Below are 22,339 nucleotides of genomic sequence, written 5' to 3'. Positions count from 1 at the left end.
GACATTAATTTTTTATTTCATGATGTAATGTCATTCATTTTACTCAGCAAGCATCACATATATTGTATACTAATGAATTATTAAAGATATATATAAAAAAAAAAAGATAATGGGGGTAATAAGTCTTCACATACCTGTATTACCATCTGATTGAGTCTCATCAGAAGCCACCCATCCTAGTAGACCCATCAGCTGACATCCATTACACACACCCAATGAGAAGGTATCAGCTCTAGCTCTGAATGCATCAAACTCTGCTCTTACCACAGGGTTGTAAAGGATCGCTGCTGCCCAACCTGTTAGGGTAGGGGTAGAAATCGATCAACACATCTAAATACTGCATGAAAAGATATTAATCATAAACTGCAATTCAGCACTGATCAAATCATGAAAATAACTTAAGTTCTGTGATTTTAGGCAATCGTTTGGAAGGTAAGCTAACATTAAAATATTCTTTGATTAAATATAACTGACAAGGATAGTTTTCAACAATAAAAATGGTGATAATTGGTTAAATTAAATCCTTGAAAAGTCCATTGTCGAAATTCTAATATTATGATCAGGAGATACACGTATGTCCAGCTCTTTCACTTTTATCTGTGTGCCAAATCTTTATCTGCATTAAAGGCATTGTTTAACAATGTTAAATCTGAGATGCACAGCCCTATGTGTTATCAGTGTCTGTGATATGGTGTAATATTGAAGCCCTAAAAAAATTGCGCTTCAAAATGATCAAGAAGTGCCTCAAAAAAGTATAAATCTTTGAGTGACCAGTTTTACCATACTCGTTTTCCCCATTAGACTGTAGTGTTATGAAAACCCTTAGGAAAACACAAAATTTGATTTCGATTTTCCAATCACAAATATCTTGATAATCAGACGGATGATCAGCTTGTAAAAGTCACTGGGTTCCTGACTGACCTAAAGGTTTATAATTATCATTACAGCATGAGTTACATCCAGAATTTTGTTTCAGAATCTGAGACAAAGTTACCCAATCCCTTTTAAGATAGTGAGCTTTGTCTTCACATAAGAAACAAAATAGAAAGAACAAACTCTAGCATCATGTATTCATAATTCATTTTTGAACAAATGTACAAACCTTTAGCAGAACCCATGACATCAGCAAAGCTGAAACCACCCACAAACGCCACTCCTCTGAATTCCTTGAGAGACAAGGTCCCGCTTGCTAAGTCTTGCATGTTAACATCCCATGCTTCAAAGCCTGCCATGTGGAATGATGCAAGCATCTCACGATCTCCATTGCTTCCTTCCTCACGTATCACTGCTACCTTGGGACGACCTAGAGAGAATGAACACAAATAAGGATGATTCTTTTTATTTTACATTGTTGGGAGACTGGCTTGATTAATACATTTTGTAATTTCTGGAACAAAATGGTGTCTCCTGGGATCAGCTCTCATCTCCCCCCACCATCACACTGGAGTCCTATATAGATGACTAAGGATATTAATACTATTGGAAAGTGTAATCAATATAACATTTTCAAATAAGAGATAAGTTGTACAATCCAATCCAATCCAAATCAATCGTTTAACATAAAATTAAAGGTTGTTTAATAAGAAGTGCGATCATCAAAATGACAACTCAATCAAGGACAGACGTGTTGGATATCGGTCTCTAATTCGATAATCTGTCATGGTGAAGAAAATTTAATAAGTATCTTTATATGAAAATTTCCGCAACATGGTACACTCACTTGTCTCCTGGACTGGAGTAGCAGGCTGAGGGTCAAAGGTCAGTTTGTACGGAGGTGCTTTCCTGTTCTTGAGCAGGGCCTCCTCTTCTACCACACACACTTGGTTAGTCTGAAGGCGCTCTAGCTGGAAACTAGTAGCCTCCCATACATCACGCAGACGTGTCATTGAATCATCCAGAATGGTATTGCCATTCAGGCTGATCATGATCTGGAAATAAAAAAATTACAAAGCTATACGATTATCTAGTTATGTATAAAGCACACAAAATGATTACAAAACTTCTCTAACCATTTAAAATAAATGCCAAGGCTTTAATGCTGATTGCAATTATCATGATCATATGGTGCATTACAAAGAATAATTTAATTATGGTATTTCACTTTATTACCTTTTTTTCTTAGCCAAGACAAAATAAAAATGTTTGTTTCAAGATTTAAGTACCCTCAACATCTTGCCTAAAAGTCAAAAGAACATTAAAGTTCTATCTCAAGGACTGAATTGTGTGAGGATAACTGCCTTGCTAATGGGCACTCGCACACTAACTAGGTTTCAAGTCGGAGATCTTGTAGTTCCAACACTGAACATTTTAATCAATCTACAGCTGACAATGACTAACGAGTATTCATCCTACCTTTGCTTCAGCTACCTCCCCAGATGAAGATCCTACAGCACTGCATGTGACTCCCTGGTCTGCATACGCCTTACACACAGCCTCCGCATCGGATGGATTAGTCTCCAATACCAGACCAAGCTCTTCAGAAAACAAGAACTCAAGTGGAGTGGCTGAAATTAGATTGACAAGAGAACTTCATTGTTCTATTTAGCCGTTTATTTGGCAGTACATGATAAAGGAAGAGAGTAATCACAGAGCAGCAGAAACAATTATGAAGTTGAATACAAATCGGTAAACGGGGAAAAAAAGAAGAAATAAATACCACCTTACATGAACACAATCTAACATTTGGATTTCTTTATTCAAATCCCCAGTAATACAGGGTTCGTACGGGTCATGGAAAACCTGGAAAGTCATGGAATTTTACTTTATTGCTTTTAAGGCCTTGAAAGTCATGGAAAATTATTTTTTCCATTGGAAAGTCATGGAAAGTCATGGAATATCAAAATTATGGACAACTATAGTATTTTCTCACTATACAAGTGAATAAATGGAGATATTTCAACCATTTTCTTCTCGTATTTTCTTTCATTCGTAACATACCGACTGATTGTACTTGTGAATGTGTTCACTATGATCGATGGATAAGCGCTGTGTACGTGGGTGTGTACGTGTACGATACGAACTACGTGTGTATGGTCAGTGTATGGCGGTACGGTCCACATCGTGCGCACATGGCTAGCTTGCGAGCGAGCTCGCTAGCGCTAGCTCAGTTCAGCAAGCTAGCGCACGTGTACGTGTGCAGTGTGTGTGTGCATATGATGATGGTGCCAACGCGACATGTGACACTCCAAGAACGAATGTAATGCCTCGATTGCACTTTGGCTTTGCATTAAATTGCGACCACTTAGACTACTACAATTTTTACACTTCTCCAATAAATGAGGAAAAAGTAAATTAGTAATATTTGTTTTTTAATTTTCATTATTTAAATAAAAAAGGAACAATACTGACGTGTCAACAAGGCAAATTGGCAGCGCTAGCTCGTTGACGATCTATATATCGACGCGACGGCATGTGTTTTGAAACTTTTGTGCATGTGTTGATTCTTCATGAAACGGAGTTGTTTATTTTCACAGACCTTGGAACTCGTCACGTGGATATTTTCACCATTACAAATTTTGTGGAAGTGATATTCAAAATGCCTGGAAATTGTCATTTTAAGGATGCTTGGTTAGAACACCCGGATTACCGTGGCTGGATTTTGAAAGAAAGTTCCGATCTGGGGACTGCTAGATGTGCTGTTTGTATGTGTAAATTCAGTGTCCGTAATATGGGCGAAGCAGCCGTCAAGAGCCACAAGAAGAGTGAAAAACACACAGCAAACCTCCAACAGCAACAACGTCGTAAGTGAGCATTTTTAATGTGAATTTTACCGATCCTTTATTGAGCATGAATCCAAATAATGACTGATAATAATTATATAAAAATGAAAGATTTGAGATTATTTAGCGATGCGATGTCACCTCGCAGGCATTGGTTACTGCTTACTGCGACCAGCCCGTTCGGGAGCGTCCCCGGCCCCGGGCCGGGCCGGCTAGGTTACTGCATGCAACAGCCCGAACGCTAACCCAGGGGGCTCCGCACTCACACGCCAGTGTTGTACCGGGCACTGTATGTGGACTGCAGAAAAAAAAAATAATAATAATTTACCTTAAAATTTACCCCAAAAATCATAAAACTAAATTTTGTACTTACAATTGGGTCCAACAGTTTGCTTGCCTTGAGAAGTATTTCCTCCTTTCTATTTCTTTAAAATATGTTTTTAAGGAATGAGTCAAAAATTAGTCCACTTGTCTTAGTGACTTACATCAATTGGCCAAAAGTTGCCGTGAATTTTTTTTTTTTTTCCTTCCCCATACTGTCAAACGGTTGTCAAAATAGGAAAACGTTTATGCTTTTAATGGTCGTTTGAACGGCAGTTAAACGTTTTGACTCGGCCCTAAATCTTACCAAATGATGATATTTATATTTTATTTATTTTAATAGACATTTTTTTCTTTTCTCCTAGATTCTACTCTCTCACTCAAGAGCTTCTTCAAGGCAAAAGGTGCAGAAAGTTCATCAGTATCTATCACGTCTACAGATGCAACAACCAGTACTTGTGCGCCATCAACCTCTAAAGTGACAACTCCCATTCCTGTTGCTGCAAGAGAGGAAACTTTAAAAGCTGAAATACTCTGGTGTCTGAAAGTGGTGGAGGATCATTTATCATTTCATTCTTGCCAGCACAACAGTGAGCTCTTTCAAAGAATGTTTCCGGACTCAGCTATTGCTAAGGGTTTCACGTTGTCAGAAACAAAATGACGGTGTTTGGTTTGGGCCCATATGTGCAAGACCTCCTTTATGACAACATAAAACAATCAAACCACTATGTGATACTGTTTGATGAAAGCCTCAACAAGAAGCTCCAGAAAAAGCAGATGGACTTCCTCATAAGAACATGGCAACACAATGAAGTTTGCACTCGCTACTTGACGTCTGTGTTCATCGGACATGGTTCAGCTGTTCACCTCAAGGAAGAACTGAATAAAGTTCTGCACACAGTTGGCTTGGAAAAATTACTGCAAATATCAATGGATGGTCCCAACGTTAATTGGAAGATGTATGATGACTTTACGCGAGAGTACACTGCTGACCTGACCAAATCCATACTGAATATAGGCTCATGCGGGCTCCATATAGTTAATGGTGCTTTTCTGACAGGTGCCAAGGCTGCTGACTGGGAGGTGGAAAGCTTTCTATCATCCTTGTATTACCTGTTTTCTGATTCCCCTGCCAGAAGAGAGGATTATCAGAAGATAACTGGAGATCATACCATGCCACTTAAGTTTTGCAAGACCCGATGGCTGGAAAACCTTCCTGTTGCAGAGAGAGCAATCAGCATCTGGGAGAGTGTATGTGCGTATGTTAAAGCAGTAGAAGAGAAGAAAATCCCTCACCCAAAGAACAAGTCCTTTGAAACTGTTTCAAAATGTACTCATATAACTGATTTCTTAGCAAGACTGTACTTCTTCATATCTGTTGCAAAGCTGGTCAATCCTTTCCTAACAGACTATCAGACTGATGCACCAATGCTGCCCTTTTTAGCTGAAGACCTTACTAGAATGCTTGCATCCCTTATGCAGCGATTTTTAAAGCTGGACAGGAGTACCATTACTTCTCCTTACAAGATAATGCAGGTAGATGTTAGCAGTGAGGCCATTCAGCTGCCCTTGGCCAAGTTGGACATTGGATTCTACACTGAGAAGAAGCTGAAAGATCTGAAGGCGAAAAATATCATCAGTGAGCTGAAAGTTCTGGAATTTCGCACTCAAGCAAAGAAGTTTCTTGCTGCAATGACCCGGAAGCTCATTGAGCGATGTCCGCTTAAGTATGCACTTGTGAGAAATATAGGATGCTTGAGTCCAAAGAACATGGCAAAAGACAAAGAAAACTCCACTGCAAAGCTGAAGAGGGTGCTTAACACCCTTAGTGATGCCCACAGACTTAAGGATTCATGTGACGATATCCTAAGAGAATACTCAGAAGCATGTGATGAGGCATCAAGAAGTGCAGAGATGAGAGACTTTGATCCAAAGAAAGAGAGATTGGACTCTGTAATGTGCAAATTTCTGTCCGAGTCTCGCTATTCGACCCTCTTAAAGTTGGTCCGCATGTTGCTTGTCTTGTCCCATGGACAAGCCTCCATTGAGAGAGGTTTCTCAATCAACAACGAAGTTGAAGAGGACAATCTCCTGGGACACTCACTGATATCATTGAGGGCCATTTATGACCATATCAAGTATGTTGGAGGAATCAAGAATGTGACTATTGACAAATCAATCATGTTGGCTGCGTCTGCAGGCAGGCAGAAATACCACATCTATCTCGATGAACAGAGGCGTAAAAAGGAAAAGGAAAAGAAAGAAGGAAAGAGAAAAGGACTGATGGATGGTTTGGAAGAACTAAAGGCCAAACAAATGAGACTGCAAGCAGATGTGAAAAGTCTTCACACCTCAGCAGACAAGTATGCTGAGGAAGCAGAGTCACAAGGAAGATTGACTTGTATTTCCAAATCAAACAGCCTCCGACGTACAGCAAAGGAGAAGGCATCCCAGTTACAAGTAATTCAGAAACAGATTGATGAACAGCTGAATGCCATTAAGAATTATTAAAGAACTTGGACAGTTTGTTACCAATGCCACCAAATATTCAGACAGGTGCAATGTGTAGAGGGATTTCTTTCAAACAGCTACATGAAGATGTCTCAAGAAAAAACTCATTCAGAAATTATTGACCAGCTTAATGCTAGCGAAACAAGAATTCATCAGCTGATGTGAGTAGGCCTACTGTGTTTTGTTGGTGAAATCAAAATTGGTGATGGTATGTGTGTGAGTTTGTGTGTTGGTGTTGTTTTGTTTTCTTTTTTTTGGGGGGGGGGGGGGGGTAGTTACCTTGTACATGCAAAGGAGAGCTATTGAAGGAATCATGGTGGTCCATGAAACCAGGAACAGGCAATTTGTATTCTTTAGAAGTGAAAATTGCCATTAAAAAATGGACAATTGTTGATATGAATACATGTATGTGTTATTGTAAGAATATTATATAGCAGTGCATATCGAATATGATGAAAAAATAACATGTAATTGTAACAGATGAAATAACTAGATAACAAAAGCTGCCTTTCTATTAGTAGACTTGAAACATGCACTTTGCTTCGCTTTGATTTGAGATCAAATTTTCAGTCTACCGTGTAAAAAAAATGTGTAAAAGTCATGGAAAGGTCATGGAATTCTGGCTAGAAAAGTCATGGAAAGTCATGGAATTAAATTTATGAGAAAGAGTATGAACCCTGTAATAACTTAGTAAAGTCAAAGCAAACCAATGCTGTAAACATAAAGTAAATATTCATAAATACATAAACAATCTTGTCATACATCTATCAAATGGGGAGCTATATTTTATGATATTCGACATCAATATGATGACATTTAAATTGAACTTTTACTCCACTCACCATTAACCTCTGTAGCTAGATCCACATTTATGCCACAGTTTCCTGCAAAAGCCATCTCCAAGAGGCAAGTGATCAGCCCACCATCACTGATGTCATGACCAGCTTTCAGAAGACCATCTAAAATGAACATGATAACAACATGTTATGATATGTAAAAAAAAGATTACAAAATGGTCCTTACCCCTCCTCCCCACAATGAAAATAAAGCTTTTACGGAGCAGCCTGCTTAACTTGTATTTGGGTTGCCAGCCTGCAATCTGGAAAGTTGGTTATGATTTTGAATTCAACTTTGGTGACTATGTACAGTGAATTGCACACAATTCAAATATATTATGAGTTACAGTACACCCTAATGCCCCATAAGAATCCCAGGTTGTTGTAAAATCAGTTGCATCTTACAGGAGTAATTCCACATAAGACGCTCATTTAAACAGATCAATGCGTACCTGTGATTAAGTCCTGTGTGACATTGAAAGCTGCAGCCAGGAGTGATGCATCATTCACATCAGGTACAGTATCTCCTATCTGATTGTAACATTGAGCCAATGCAGAACCACCAAGCCTACGGTGGCCACAGCTAAGGTCTACATACAGAAGGGTACCTGAAACAAAAACACAGTGTAGAAAAGTTTCATAGTAGCTCGTTGAGGAAGTGTGAAGAAATGGTTACCCGGTAATACCAATTAAACCAGACTCAAGGCACTATTAGAAATTGTGTCAAACTCCTTGAAAAAAATTGTATTCCCATCACAGCACAAATGTACAAGTTAGAGTTAAGTAACAATCATAAAACTGTCTAGATATTCGAATGCATCACATTATATAACATTTAATTTGAGACAAACAAAGAATGAGATTCTATGGGGAAAGAAAGTTTGAAAATTTACAGTGTAGGTAAAAAGAAGGAAAGTCTTGAGACTAAACCATATCTACAATATGACCTTTGACTTACCTTGTCCACTTGGGCATTTCAGGTCTGGCGTGACTGTAGCAGTGATATCTGGACATCCCACATATGTAGATATCACTAGAGCACCTTCACATAAGAAAAGGAAAAGAAACAACAAAACAAAGTGTCAGAAATATCAATATATGCAGGAAAATAACACTATTTGCAAATTTACTTTTACAACAGGAACTGATAATCATAAATGAGTGAAAATTATTCTCCTATGCCTATTGCATAAGTAATTATCTCTAATAGTAAATATACAATGTGTGTGTGAGCACTCCTCTCTCCTCATTATCCAAACCATCTTGTAGAAACTATTAAGCAATTCCAACCACATGGTTATCCATTTCTTACTTGTTACTTGTTGCAATAATCTTAATCGCAGCTCATTGTAAGCTATACCATGATGTCAGTTATGTCATTTGCCAATGACAAATTTAACTGCGATTTCAAAACAATAAAAGCATTCATTGAAGAGTACTCCAACACATTCATGTTAACCCTCGTCTATACATCAACAAAAACCAATACATCATAGACTAAACCCTTACCTGGTGCTTTGACTGTCTTTCCCTCCACCCTAGCAGCCATACTCAGTGAATCTTTGCCGCCATCCACAGCGATCCCAAGCTCAGACATGAGAGAGCCCATGGCTTGGCAAGCATCGTAGAGGGCAGCACCTTCTCCTATTAGCTTGGCCGGCCACATCCAGTTACCACTGCATTTCACGTCCTGGATACAAACATATTCTGGTGATGCTATCTTAACAAGCAATCTACATGGCAAGTTTTATTTCTCTTCACCTTCCCTTTTTATTGTAGCCTACTCTTTCATTGTGTTTAATATCTCATATTTAATAAGCTCTTCTTATTGATCGATCTGTTCAGTCTGTACAATACCCATGCATTCAATTTTTCATTCTGGATGAGCTCTAGTCAAGTTTTGTCAAAGTCTAGGTTTACTTTCTGTGCTACAATAATAATCTTTAACACAGAAATACAAGTGGTATCAATATCTGTTTTTCAATCCTTACTGTAATCTTCAAAACTACGGATCTAGAAAACAGAAAAAGATTGTGAATTCCTTTCTAGACCAGACAGCTTAAGACAATTTCCTACCTTGAGTGCAGTAACCCTTGCAAAGACCAGATTTGTCAGGGATTCTGCTACGGCCATACGAGCTCCTGAGGCAGCATTGACCAATCCCTTGATGGGTTGTTCTCCTATGGCTGTGGCTGAACCAATGGTCTCAAAGTGAGACAGAGCAGTCACTGCTACATCAGCCAGAGGGGTGTGAAGTGGTCCCACGCACTGCTGCTGGGCGACAAGACCTGTCACTGATCGGTCAACCTGCATGGGACAAGAAAAATTATCATCAACAATTACGGGCTTACTGAGTTTTCTTGAAGGATATCATGTATCAATTACAAATCTAATTTTAAAGATCTTCAAAAATATTTTATACTTGTCTTTTATTTTATTTTAAAGGACACAGCAATGATTATGATTTTCATGCTTGAGATGTTAGTAGAAAATGGCAATATAAATGCAAATACAAACATTGATACAATAGTAAAAAGTACTATACATCACTTCTCTTATCACATATCAAGCACTCATATTTGATCCACTAAAATGCAAACTGAGCCATTGTCATATTTGCATTAATATAGTCCTTCTCAATGCAGAGTATAGTTTGTTTCTGATAGCTATATTACACAGTCAATCCCATCAACCGACCTTGTTAGTGAGATATCTCTTGCTAGCCACTGATGGTAGTCTCAGCACTCTGTCCAGAGCATCAACGACAGTGAGTCCATCAGGAAGCACAAGCGGGGATAGATTCCTCACAGTACGGTTCATATTGAAGACCTGTCAGAACAAACAGTACAGAGGTTTGATATATTTATTCCATCCGGCAGGGATGAGACAGAGAAATTCTCTAAAAGGAGGAAGATTAAATGGGGGTCCTGTAAAAACCTTAGAATATTTACGTAAAAGGACACTTGCATTTAAATTTGAGAAATATTTGTTACCCCATCTTGCTATGAATTTTTTCAGATTAGAGAAAAATGCTGCTAAGGTAGTGAGATCAATGCTAGATGTACAGTTAATGATAATCTGAAAAATTAATTTAACCAAAAAAAATCCGCCGATTGGCGCAGGAATCTCATCTGTGATCTAGGCTCCTCTACAGAGATCTGTACACCCTTTGGCCAAATTAATTGAAACATGGTCTTGCAGCATACCAGTGGATGTGTGTGGGAACAACCAAAGAAATTTTGGAGGTTGAAAGCAAGCACTGTCATATTTATTTGCTACATTGGTAACTCTGTAAGAGATTTGCCTTTGGTATGTTTTTTTTATAGCCCACAATGCTTAGTATGAGAAACAAGTGTGAAATGAACTGCCGAGAACCGTGCTCATTTCTATTTACCGGTATTCATTATATGGAAAATATTTTGTGGTTTATCCAAGATCCTATCATATGCATGGTGTGAAGAATTAAGCAGTTCATGACATAGCTAATTTCCAAATGCAATGAAACTGACCTTAATATAAAACTGTAGTTTCATCAAACTAGTATGGCCACTCATGAGATGTATAAAAGTGACTTTGGGGTACAGGTACATTTACTTCTAAATCAAGATACAACATTTGATCTGACAAAAAGAGGATAAATTTGAAATGAGAGCTGTCTTCAATAAAAATTTCTTGCAGAATACCAAGATATCAAAGCTAGTTTAATTGTAACTGCACTCAAAACAAGACGTTTCCACCAATACCTTTCTGGGCATTTTACCCAGGACCCACTCCAGGTCCAAGTCGACTGGATTGGACACGATTCTGCTCTTCTTGGTCGGGGAATGGTCGGCATCACCTCCTCCTCCTCCATTCATCATCTCAAGCTTCTCTTCCTCTAAACGAATCTGGAAACATTAAAGGGATTTGGGTGTCTTTGCCTCAGATTCATAAACAAAATCCTGGATTTAGCTCATGCTGCATCATAGTTATAAACCTTGAGGTCAGTCAGGAACCTCATGGCTTTTACAAGCTGGTCGCCTGTCTGATTATTAAGATATTTGTGATTGGAAATCGACATTTCAAAAACCGTTTTCCTAATGTTTTTATAACACTACAGTCTATTGGGAAAAATTAGTATGGTAAAGCTGGTCACTCAAAGATTTTTACTTCTTGAGGCACTTCATTATCATTTTGAAGCTCAATTTTTTAGGGCTTCAATATTACACCATATCACAGACACTGATAACACGTAGGGCCATGCATCTCAGATTTAACATTGTTAACGGATGCCTTTAAAAGAAAGTGCAATGTATAGGAGGGGTAGCTTAAGCATGGATGAAATACAACAGCTTAAAAAAACATAAATTAAAAACATAAAATAAAATTTGCCAAATACAAACTTATATTGAAGCTAAAAAACTTTACGACATAAGAATATTCTTGTGAGAACATAATGGAATTAAGTTCAATTTTAATTTTTAATTTCATTTAGGAAAATGTTCCAAGCATTCTTCTTGTCAAATCTCTATTAAACAGACTTGAAATTATTTTAAAAAAACAGCAAATACCTTTCCGTCTCCCGTAATCTCTCCTACGAAGCAGACCGGGCATCTCTCCCTCCTACACATATCACTTAGCAACTCCTCATCGTCTTCATCTACCAGTATAGCATTACTCTCCTGGTATTCAGCACCCCATAGCTCCAGTGTAGTCAGGGTGGGGTCTCCTAGCTGGAAGGCCTTGGTACGGATCACTGCCCCAGCTGGCTCACAGATCTCTTTCAAGACGTTACCTGAAAAACAATTTATTAATGATAATAATATTGATTATTTGGCAGCGCTAAAAACATAAGGTACCAAAGGGCCCTCAAAATTCACAGAATTTGAAGAGACACAGAAAATACCCATGAAATATGTACATCACATTTTATCAATGAGGAAAGAAGTTTATTCCAAGGGATCTAGTGAAATTTGCAAGACTATTTGCAAGGTTATTTCTCTGGTGAAAAGTAGGATGCTGTTCCACATTTTCCAGGCAGTTACTGCAAAAAAAGATGGGTAGATGATTTGGGAATAATTAGTTTATATTTGTAAGGATTGGATAGGATTGGACAGAATATTATTTGAGGATATAGGTTTCTATTTTTGGTTTATGTTCTTAGTTAAGAATATTTTGACTCATTGCAATTTAAAAAAAAAAAAAAATTACAATATTAAAAAAAAAAAAAACTACATGTAAGTGTGCAAAAAGTAAGTTACTCTGGGTGCTCTTAGAGAAGAAGAAAACAAGTGATGCAATGAGATGAAAATAGATTTACAGAAAAACATTTTGTCTTTTCATTATTTGCCAGGATATGGGCTAACAAAAGAAACAAATTGAAAAGCAAAGAATGAAAGTAAAGGAATAATGATTAAAAGTTTCAGATTGTTTGTAGAGTGTTAATTTGTGATCTCTAGTGGAGTAGTTCTTAATGTTTCGGGCAATGTATTGAACTAAATTGAAATACAAATAACAACCTGACAGCTGCTTACCATTACCCCCTGCTCCCTGATCATGTATACTCTTGATAGGGTTTCTCTCTCCTAGTTCAATACAAGCTCTAACGACCCTGTTTAGTTTCTGTTCCATCTCGGCATCTCCTCTCTGCACAGCACCAAAGTCCAAGGCCTCTGTATTATCCCCCTGTACATGAATGGATGAAGCTGCTCCTCCACCCACACCGATGCGATAGATGGGACCACCCAGTTTGACCACTTTCATTCCTTGGGAAATAACAAGAAAACAAAATAACATAAAAAGCCATTTTGTCTGTTCAGAGGCAGAAGGGCGTAAACAGAGTTAAAATAAATCAGAGTTAAAATATAGATTAACGGCCTTCTGGTTCCAAACAGACGATTTACATTTCTAAATACCACAAATTCAGCAATTCAAACCTTTCTAACACAGCGTGATTTATAGGGATTTTCAGAATGTTGAAAATGATCACTGTAAAAGAACAGATTGTGCAATCTTTATCATCCTTTAAAGCATTATTTAAGGATGAACTTTTCATATTGAGACCTCCCTCCTCCCCGATTTTGTTAAAGGTTTGAAGTGCCATTCAGTTTTTACAATCCCTCCAAGGAATAAAATTGTGGCTAAAAAGTCTTTATAGAGAAATCTTTCACATGCACATACATAAACATGTTCATTTAACACTTGTGTGCCTAGTCAAAATTTCAATCTCTTAGTACCTACCCTTAACAGGTGCATCTTTGTTGATGTGTCCCTCCTCAAGGGAACCCATCCCCCCTGAGAACATAATGGGTTTGACCCATTCTCTCCTTTCCTCTCCTGGAACAAGCATGCCAAAGGACCGGGCAAAACCAGCTAGAACTGGTTCACCAAACTTGTTGCCATAGTCTGAGGCACCGTTGCTTGCCTCCACAGCGACCTCCAGCGGACGAGCCATGTTGCTAGGATACACGAAGGAGGCATCCTCCCAAGGAAGATCATATCCTGGGTAAGAATGAATGATGTTTGTTATGTAACTCTCAGTTAGGCTAAATCTATTTAGATGGAGTATATGTAGGCTAGGCTTTACAAACACCTCCAATTCTTGGGGGAATTTGTATTGGCATGACAGTTTTTTAGAAAAAATGAAATTGAAAATGGTTGAAAATTAAGTTGCTTTGAATTACAACCTCTTACAAAGAAGGTCCCTAGAGTAGAAAAAGAATCCAAAAACTCAATTTTTGACAAGTAGTTTTGACTATCCTGTATTTGAAATGATCACTAATTCTTTGGGAAAAACTTATATTGCTCAGTAAAATGGACTACAAATATTTTGAATGAACTAGACCAACAGGACAACCAAGAATTGACTGATAATTGTACAATAATAACTGGAATTGACACTGAGAAAGCACAAGGATGGCACAGACTAGTGAAGTTTGAAATAATTGATGCAAGCACTCTACAGATGATATGAAGACAGACTGATAGGAATGTATGACAATGTCTAACCTGGTATATGCAGGTTTCCAAAGCAGTAACCAGCTGTACCAGCCACCACATGAGAGCCTTTCCCTGCACTCTGGACATCTCTGATTCGCCCTCCTGTACCTGTAGTAGCACCGCTGAATGGCGCCACTCCTAGATAGGATAAGACACATTCAAAGATATGATATAGAATATGCTGCTTGTAAGTGTCGGCTTGCATGGTGATGTAGATATACAGTAGGCTTGCGGGTGCACCATGTGAGAGAGAGAGAGAGAGAGGATTGAGGAGTCCTGAAAAGGACTCTGACTCGGTAATCTTTCTTGGGGGTGTGTAGTCCTGAAAAGGACTGTTTGTTATCTTTCTTAGCTTATAGTTCTAAGGAGAACTATAGCGCTTAAAGAGGATGAGTGGCTTGACGTTTCGAACAGATTGACTATCCGTCGTCATGAGTGGAATAGCTGGCGTGCGTGAGCTTAAGTCACCGGGTGCAGACGTCAGGGAAAAATAGGTGACTGTGTGGGCTTGAGTCATCGGGGAGTGGACATGGATGGGGCGGCTCGTTCGTCTGACTGTCCGTCTGGGCTGGAGTCTCCGGGTTGCGGACTTAGGAGAGTTTCAGGACTACACACCCCCAAGAAAGATTACCGAGTCAAAGTCCTTTTCAGGACTCCTCAATCCTCTCTCTCTCTCTCACATGGTGCACCTGCAAGCCTACTGTATATGATATAGAATATGTTTATGTAAAGTTTAACTGCAAGATATGCCCCATGACCAAATTCCTAACTCTAACTCTAAACCTAACTCTAAACCTAACTCTAAACCTAAACCTATCTAGGAACCCAATCACAACCCAAGCTCTTCCCGTATACCTATAATGAAATAAAGCCTGAAGCAAATGTTGGTTCATTGGTCAAGGGGCTAAGAGGCAAAAAAAAAAGGTTAAATGTTCCTCTTTTTTGAACAAATTAGTATCAACCTACAAAAGTACATGAATATTGTTAACCTCTTAACACTAAAATGCAGCAGTGAGTCATTTTGCCAATCTGTTACTTGTAGATTCCTATACTGTGAATGCACAAAACTCATTCTTAAACATCTATTAGCAAATAGGAAGAGGCTTGTACAGACAATATTTCCTCTGAGAATATAAGAACATAAAACAATGTCAATGAGAGTGGTGCAGTGTACCTGTAGGAAAGTTATGAGTCTCAGCAGTAAAGATGATATGTCGATCAAGTCGCTTGTCAGTCATTGGTGTTGCCGAGCAACCAGGTCGGACTGGGTAGAGAGCTTTGATGGAACTTCCCCTAATCGCACTGTAAATTAAAAAGAAAACACCATAACGTCATAGATTTTACAAGAGATGTAAATGCAACAATTGTAATGATTTTGTTTAATGATAACAACAACAAAATCTCATCTTTCTCTTTCCCCTGATTTGTCTTCTGTTTTCAATCTCCTTCTTTTCATCTCTTTCATCTCAAGTTTTCTTCCTTTCGTTTTATTTTTTTCCTTTTTTTTCCCTTTAAATTATCCTGCTGAGTAATATTCAGCTGGGAAATGAAATGTCCAACCCCACATAGTGGGACAAATGGACTTTAAACGCCGATGATGATGGCTTTATCACTAGTTTCAACACTGTTTCTTTGTAAGAGCAAGAAATGACAATATCTTCTTAAAAGGTTTCCTATATTTTTTCAAAGTTACTGTAATCTTCACGCCATTCTTTAACTTTTGTCTGAAATGTAATCATGAGAGTATACTGCTTCATGATACTGCTTACCTGCTACTGTGATAGAATTTCATGACATCGTTAGGATGGCTACTGACCAGATCAAGCAACCTGCATAAAAATCATTCTGATCATACCCCTTTCTCTTCTGCTTGATATACCAGTACAGAACTATCTTTACACAATGGTGCAAGGCTTCTGTATTTTGTGCTACCAATGATATTGAGAATTATTAGAGGAAGAAATTCAAGAGGAAGATGATGAAGTACTTACCTACTATTGTCAGAGAATTTGATGAGATTGTTTGGATTGCTATTCTCCTGTGTTTTCATGACCAGATCAAACAATGAATCCTTCATCTCCTCTCCCTCTACTACCATACGTCCCTTGAAGAACCAATGACGACTATGCTCACTGCCAATACAATAGAGTGGTGAAGTGTGACGTCATCAAAAATCTATTTTTAGAATTTCTCAATTTTTTCTTCATATTCCGAAAGAACATCAAAAATAATGGCCAAATGTTGAAAACCAATTGAATATGTTTAGTATTGGCTGAGATATGACCATCTGAATGAATATATGTCCTATGGGAACTCAGTGTTATATGCTCTGGCTCCTAACCATTAGGAGCCAGAGCATATAACACTGAGTTCCTATGGGGAGTATATTTATTCAGATGGTCATATCTCAGCCAATACTTAACGTATTCAATTGGTTTTCGACATTTGGACATTATTTTTTATGTTCTTTCGGAATATGAAGAAAAAATTGAGAAATTCTAAAAATAGATTTTTATGACGTCACAGCTTTGATACTCTATACAATAAAAACAAGCCAATGTTAACCTTGATGACAATCAGTTTGCTAAGAACTTTCATAGGCAGTTTGTTCAAAATTCAATAGCAGGACATAGCACCCTTCAACTTCAGAGCAGTTTTTCAAGAAGACTGGCAGATATATCATGGCTATTATGATTTTTTAGTACCTTTTTTCCTTTTTTTGCACTCTCATGTTGTTAATAAAAAATGTAATAAAATCTTAGTCATTAAAAAAGAGAATGGATCTGCGTTCACTATATATTCCTTATCAAATGTTTTGGACTGGTGCCAGACTGAATCTTACTCTTCATAAGCGCCATGAGCACCGAAAGGTGGACCTGTGCGCTATACAAGTAGCCACTATTATTATTATTATTATTATTATTAAAATCTGCATTAAATATTGAAATAAAATGTCAAGTAGGATCCTTTTTGTTTCTTCATTGACCAAAATGATAAGTCTTCTTCTTCTTCTTATGGAAAATCTGCCACCTTCAATACTGAAGATTCTTGCAGATATATACTGGGGTGTGCAGGTCGACTACTACACCGGGTTTCCCCCTACTCTTATACAAATAGTTTGTTTGTTTATTTGTTTGTTTATTTATTTAAATACAGTTATCAAAAAACATGCTTTCAGCTTAGCATAGCTGTTTTTCAGCATGTCCGTACATGGTACATCAAAATACATAGGCCTATGAATAAACAGATAAAATACAAAATTAAACAATAACAATACATAATATTTTTAAAAAAGTAGATGTAAAGAAAAACAAATACATATTTAAAAAAGAAAGAAATATAATTCAAGTAAACAACAAAAAAAGAGAAAAAAGTGACCTCAAGCAGCGTACCTGTTGGACTGGGCTAGATCAAAACATTCCACACTGGTCGGATTCCTTTTGATCTTGTTGGTAAACATGTCATGGTAATAGTCTAGATCCCAGTCATCGAAGGCAAGACCTAAAAGATAAGAAAATCAGTAAATGGGTTACAGATCACTAAGATTGACTTACATTACAAGAGAGTGCAGATGAGAGTATTTTTAGAAACGATCAAATGAAAAGTATTCAGGATGAGCCTTCTTTAATTGGTGCAAAACATATGTGATAAAGTACAGTATTGTCTATGGAACAATGTTTTTGAGTATTAGGTGTTTTTTTGTTTTTTGTTTTTGTTTGTTTGTTTGTTTGTTTTTTTGTTTTTTTTGGGGGGGGGGTATTACAGGGCCTATCTGCTTGTATTTGTTCCTTTGCAATGTAGTATAGGGGATGCTTAATGTCAGAGTAATAATTGTTATAGCACCAAGATACACTATTGCATTATACGTTGTACTCTACACAAATAAAAAGTCAATTAAATTATTATCAATAATAAATGGCTGTTTTCTGAATTCTTACCAAGATCCTTGTTAGCTTTCTTGAGAGCTTCCTTCCCTTCACCCATGATATCCACATCATAAACATCCTCAGGTTTGACCTGGATATCAAAGCTCTGCAGCGGCTCCATGTAGCGGCATTCTGTCATGCGATCATGCAACGATGCAAGGATAGCACGCTCAGCTTCTGATAAGACGGAGGGTTTGGTGGCTGTAATGAGGAAGCGCCGAGAGCGCTCTATGCGGGAGATCTTTGTGAGACCAGCTGATTGACAGATGGAAGCTGCATTGGTCGACCAGGCTGTGGAGAAGTTCAACCTGAAAAAACGGATGCCAATATAGGTAGAAAATGTTAGTAAATAATTTGGACTACATGATGGATTTATCTTTGGCCCAATGGAGCAGACCAAATGACCACTCTGTCCTAAATGTCAGTGTAGACACTCATTCGATGTATGGTACAGGTATTTAATTAAAACTTTCAAACTTACCTGATACCCATGTTTTACATCAACATGCTAAGCAAACTAAACATTCATTCCACTGAAGCTTCGGCTGTTTACATTTAAAGGCCGTCTGTACTAGTGTGGACAGGAGGGAGTACACCACCCAGCAAGGTCACTGACAGGTGGCTATCTCATCAACTCAGCTCTCAACTAACATAAGGAAAAGAGGATCATGGGGGACCAACAGGCACCGATTATGCATTGTTTTCTATATAGAGGGAGCAAGTAGCTACAAGTAGTACAGTGGGGCTTTAAAGCTAAGTTCTGTATTTAGAGTGATTTTCATTTTTTTAAAGAAATGTAAATAAACAATATTCAGACCTGTTGATACAGAAGAAAATTTGATTATACACGTCAAGTTTAAACAAAATTACATCCTTTAAAGCACATACAGAGATATTTACAAATGAGACTTCTGACTCATATAGTTGCTATATTGAATGCTCCAAACAATAAAATGATCATTAAAAAAGCATATGACAGATTAGGGAAATTCTTGTTATTTCAACTTGTAAAAACAAGTTTTTACAGACAGGAACATTTTTTTAACTTCCAGAAACTAAAGCTTGACCCACCTTGGACCTATCTCAATGAACAAAGCATCCTCTGTCTTCTTGGCATCTAACACTGAGGATGAGGAGACTTTGTCATTCTGAAATGGAGTTCCTAGGATGAACAGTAGCTTCTTTAACTCATCAGCTGTTAGTTCTGCAAATGGACCAAGAAAGCAAAAAATAAGTACCACCTATTCAAATGAAACAGACAGTTATTAATATTTTCTCACATGAAAATCATATTTTGAGAACTTTGTTCATTAATTCATTACCATGCAGTATGGATGAAGCTTGAAAGTTGGTAATCCTAGTCACAAGGTAGAAAAGCAGCCTTGGTAATTACCAAACATACAATATCAAGTACAGCCTTATCACAGAAATTAATCTTAACTCTGGAATTTGAAGTAGACTAAATAACAGAAGGGTAAATATGGCCTAAACATTCACAACTGAATAATACAAACCTTAAAACTAAAACAACAACAACGGACAATTTCGCTTTCCTTCTCCAGGCTCAATAAACCATAGTATAGTAGTTTTAAAAGGGAAAAAAAACAACAATATGCCTAGACACCAAGTCGCTTTATGATATATTCATTTACCTCCATCTACTTTGATGTTATAGCATGCCTCTGTCTCAAGCTCTACATCTGTTTCATTTCCCACAATGCTTTTCACTTTGCTAAGCGTTGTCTGATGTGCACCATCACTAAAGGCTGGAACGGTGAAGTAGTGAATGATAACCATATTGAAATCCTCTTTGCAGTAAGTACTTTCCTTGTGCACTAAATCCAACCTTTAAGATATCAACAAATTGCAATGTTACTAAAAATACTTTTGTGTTTATGCACATACCAAGTTGATTCTAGAGTTATCACTGTAAACACTGTTATTCTCGCATGATTCATTTTTCGCGTTGAGTGACCCAAAAACATATATTCACGGACACCGACTTTAGCGCGAAAATTAAGGAACCGCAAATATTACGTTTACAGTAGTGCCAAGAGATCAAAAATACGTAATCAAGTTTATAATTATAAAATACTCTACTATAGAGTGGTGAAGTGTGAAGTCATCAAACTCTAGAATTTCTCAATTTTTTCTTCATACACTTTTTCACAGGTTTCACGGCAAACCGCTGCACAATACAAGTACGGTACATACCGATGGTGGGTTGCGGGCGAGCTGGCGGGCGCGCACCTGTGTGAAGTTCTACCGTAATGATCTATGACTGAGGATCTGAGACATGTCATTACGGCAGATAACTTTACACAGGCACATGCCCGCCAGCAACACACCATCGGTATGTACTTGTATTGTGCAGCGGTTTGCCGTGAAACCTGTGAAAAAGTGTAGACTCTATACCAATAATGTAATATCAACGTTTTTTTCGAAAAATAACAAAAAAATTGACACAAAACAGGTAATTAACATAACTACTTTTAACTCATAATCTTTATTTGGACATTTAATGAATATTTACTTCCTTTTGGGTATGTTTTAGCAGGGTATCTCCACGCCGGGTCAAATTTTGGATAGGTTTCTGAACCACACATAGGAGCATCACTATCCTGGCTGTGTAGTAAAAGCTGTGCTTTTGATTCTCAACATTTCAAACACCACTGTACTCAAAATCGGTACTTTAGTGACAATTGATGACACCTAAATAGCAGTAAAATACATTTTTTTTAAACTTACTGATGTTAAAAAGAATAATTTACAAATTCAAATTGTAAGTCTAGAGTAAAGGAGGGGGTTTTCTGCCACTTAAGACAAAATCCTATTTTTTGGACTCTTTACTTCCTATTTATTATCATTTCTTGTGCAAATCATGAAGCAAATATTATTATTATTTAAACAAAAAAAGAATCCCAGAAAAAAATAACGAATTGCCATGACAATATTCATTTCAATTTTCACTGTTTTGGAGCCAGTTATCGACCTAGCGATTCAGTTTACGACCGCATGTACAAAGTCAATAGGAAGCGCGCGTGCGCGCGCGCGCCGTGTGTTTCCGCGCTGATCTATAGCACAAGCGGGCGGAGCAGGTATCCCATGCCGGAGCTCCCGGGTGCTCGCCTGGTCGAAGACTAGCACTGCGGTGATCGGAAGTTGGAATCTGAATACAGACATATCGTGTGTGCGTTGCGGGGTCCGGCTGCATTGATTTAATTCATGCGATGAGATACTTTTGAGCTAGCGACTAACACAAAATCGGGCTCTAAATCTGAAAAATACTTAAAATAAAGCTCATTTTATGGTACCCATATTTCTTACATACACGCGTAAGAAACTCAATTTTTCAGATTTGGGTAGCGGGACCGCCAATTACATCGCTAAAATGTGATATTTTAGGATATATTTCCCATTGCAAATGTGGTTCTTCAATCTTCAGTGACTCTGGCATGGTATGGTATGTGTGGGATATGTGATATGCTATTATGCGATGTATTTTAAAGGGATTTTACCATGCATCCAACGGATCGGCCGAAAACTGGAGCTGGTCGTTTACCCCCTCCTTTAGTTTTTACTCTACTCTCTAGTGTCAAACTTTGCTCACACTCACAGCTGCATCGACAAGATTGTGTACAGTCTATGCGATATTGTGTGGTGTGTATATTTGTGTATAGGTATAATAATACCCGCCTCACAGCAAACATGTAGTGCTAGAGGTCAATACGCATTAGCATTGACTCTCTATGCTTTGCTGGAGTGTTCTGAACAAGCGCCCACATTTTAACCTTAACCAAATTTACTTACATTAAATCTAGCACATGGGGCAACACAATTCGATGTGTCTCCATCAATATCGACTATCTACCTTGTAATATACGGTGTATTCAAAATAATCTTACATGAAATTGATTCATAATGATCTGCTTTATATCTCACCTATGTATCTAACGTCACGTGAAGGTGGAATTCACTCCTATTTCTGGTCAAATTTACTCAAATCTGCCACGACCATATGGTGTCAGGTGTCTTTAAATGTACAAAT

General features: G+C 37.8%; 1 protein-coding gene and 1 long non-coding RNA gene across 2 annotated transcripts in view; one reads left to right on the top strand and one right to left on the bottom strand.

Moving 5' to 3' along the window:
- Nucleotides 1-22,339, bottom strand: part of LOC576564 (phosphoribosylformylglycinamidine synthase) — a 24,613-nt gene extending 2,274 nt beyond the window's left edge. The window contains exons 1-22 of the mRNA XM_030980322.1: nucleotides 22,234-22,339; nucleotides 19,944-20,137; nucleotides 19,363-19,495; nucleotides 18,304-18,599; nucleotides 17,758-17,866; nucleotides 16,357-16,497; nucleotides 15,540-15,667; nucleotides 14,375-14,503; nucleotides 13,607-13,867; nucleotides 12,901-13,131; nucleotides 11,938-12,161; nucleotides 11,131-11,274; nucleotides 10,085-10,216; nucleotides 9,464-9,694; nucleotides 8,897-9,077; nucleotides 8,346-8,429; nucleotides 7,840-7,995; nucleotides 7,394-7,510; nucleotides 2,353-2,504; nucleotides 1,721-1,928; nucleotides 1,103-1,303; nucleotides 135-296 (exon numbers count right to left, since the gene is read on the bottom strand). Of these exons, the coding sequence (XP_030836182.1) occupies nucleotides 135-296; nucleotides 1,103-1,303; nucleotides 1,721-1,928; nucleotides 2,353-2,504; nucleotides 7,394-7,510; nucleotides 7,840-7,995; nucleotides 8,346-8,429; nucleotides 8,897-9,077; nucleotides 9,464-9,694; nucleotides 10,085-10,216; nucleotides 11,131-11,274; nucleotides 11,938-12,161; nucleotides 12,901-13,131; nucleotides 13,607-13,867; nucleotides 14,375-14,503; nucleotides 15,540-15,667; nucleotides 16,357-16,497; nucleotides 17,758-17,866; nucleotides 18,304-18,599; nucleotides 19,363-19,495; nucleotides 19,944-20,088 (3,565 nt within the window). The 5' untranslated portion in view covers nucleotides 20,089-20,137; nucleotides 22,234-22,339. The remainder of the gene's footprint in view (nucleotides 1-134; nucleotides 297-1,102; nucleotides 1,304-1,720; nucleotides 1,929-2,352; nucleotides 2,505-7,393; nucleotides 7,511-7,839; nucleotides 7,996-8,345; nucleotides 8,430-8,896; nucleotides 9,078-9,463; nucleotides 9,695-10,084; nucleotides 10,217-11,130; nucleotides 11,275-11,937; nucleotides 12,162-12,900; nucleotides 13,132-13,606; nucleotides 13,868-14,374; nucleotides 14,504-15,539; nucleotides 15,668-16,356; nucleotides 16,498-17,757; nucleotides 17,867-18,303; nucleotides 18,600-19,362; nucleotides 19,496-19,943; nucleotides 20,138-22,233) is intronic.
- LOC115922145 lies at nucleotides 2,708-4,635 on the top strand. The gene is made up of 2 exons (XR_004063337.1): nucleotides 2,708-3,740; nucleotides 4,406-4,635. It is a non-coding gene; the product is annotated as an uncharacterized LOC115922145 (long non-coding RNA).

The sequence above is a fragment of the Strongylocentrotus purpuratus genome, unplaced genomic scaffold, assembly GCF_000002235.5.
Source record: "Strongylocentrotus purpuratus isolate Spur 01 unplaced genomic scaffold, Spur_5.0 spur5_scaffold_11, whole genome shotgun sequence".
Lineage (NCBI taxonomy): Eukaryota > Metazoa > Echinodermata > Echinoidea > Camarodonta > Strongylocentrotidae > Strongylocentrotus > Strongylocentrotus purpuratus.
The sequence above is the reverse complement of the archived record's forward strand: the minus strand, read 5'-3'. Positions and strand labels throughout refer to the sequence as shown.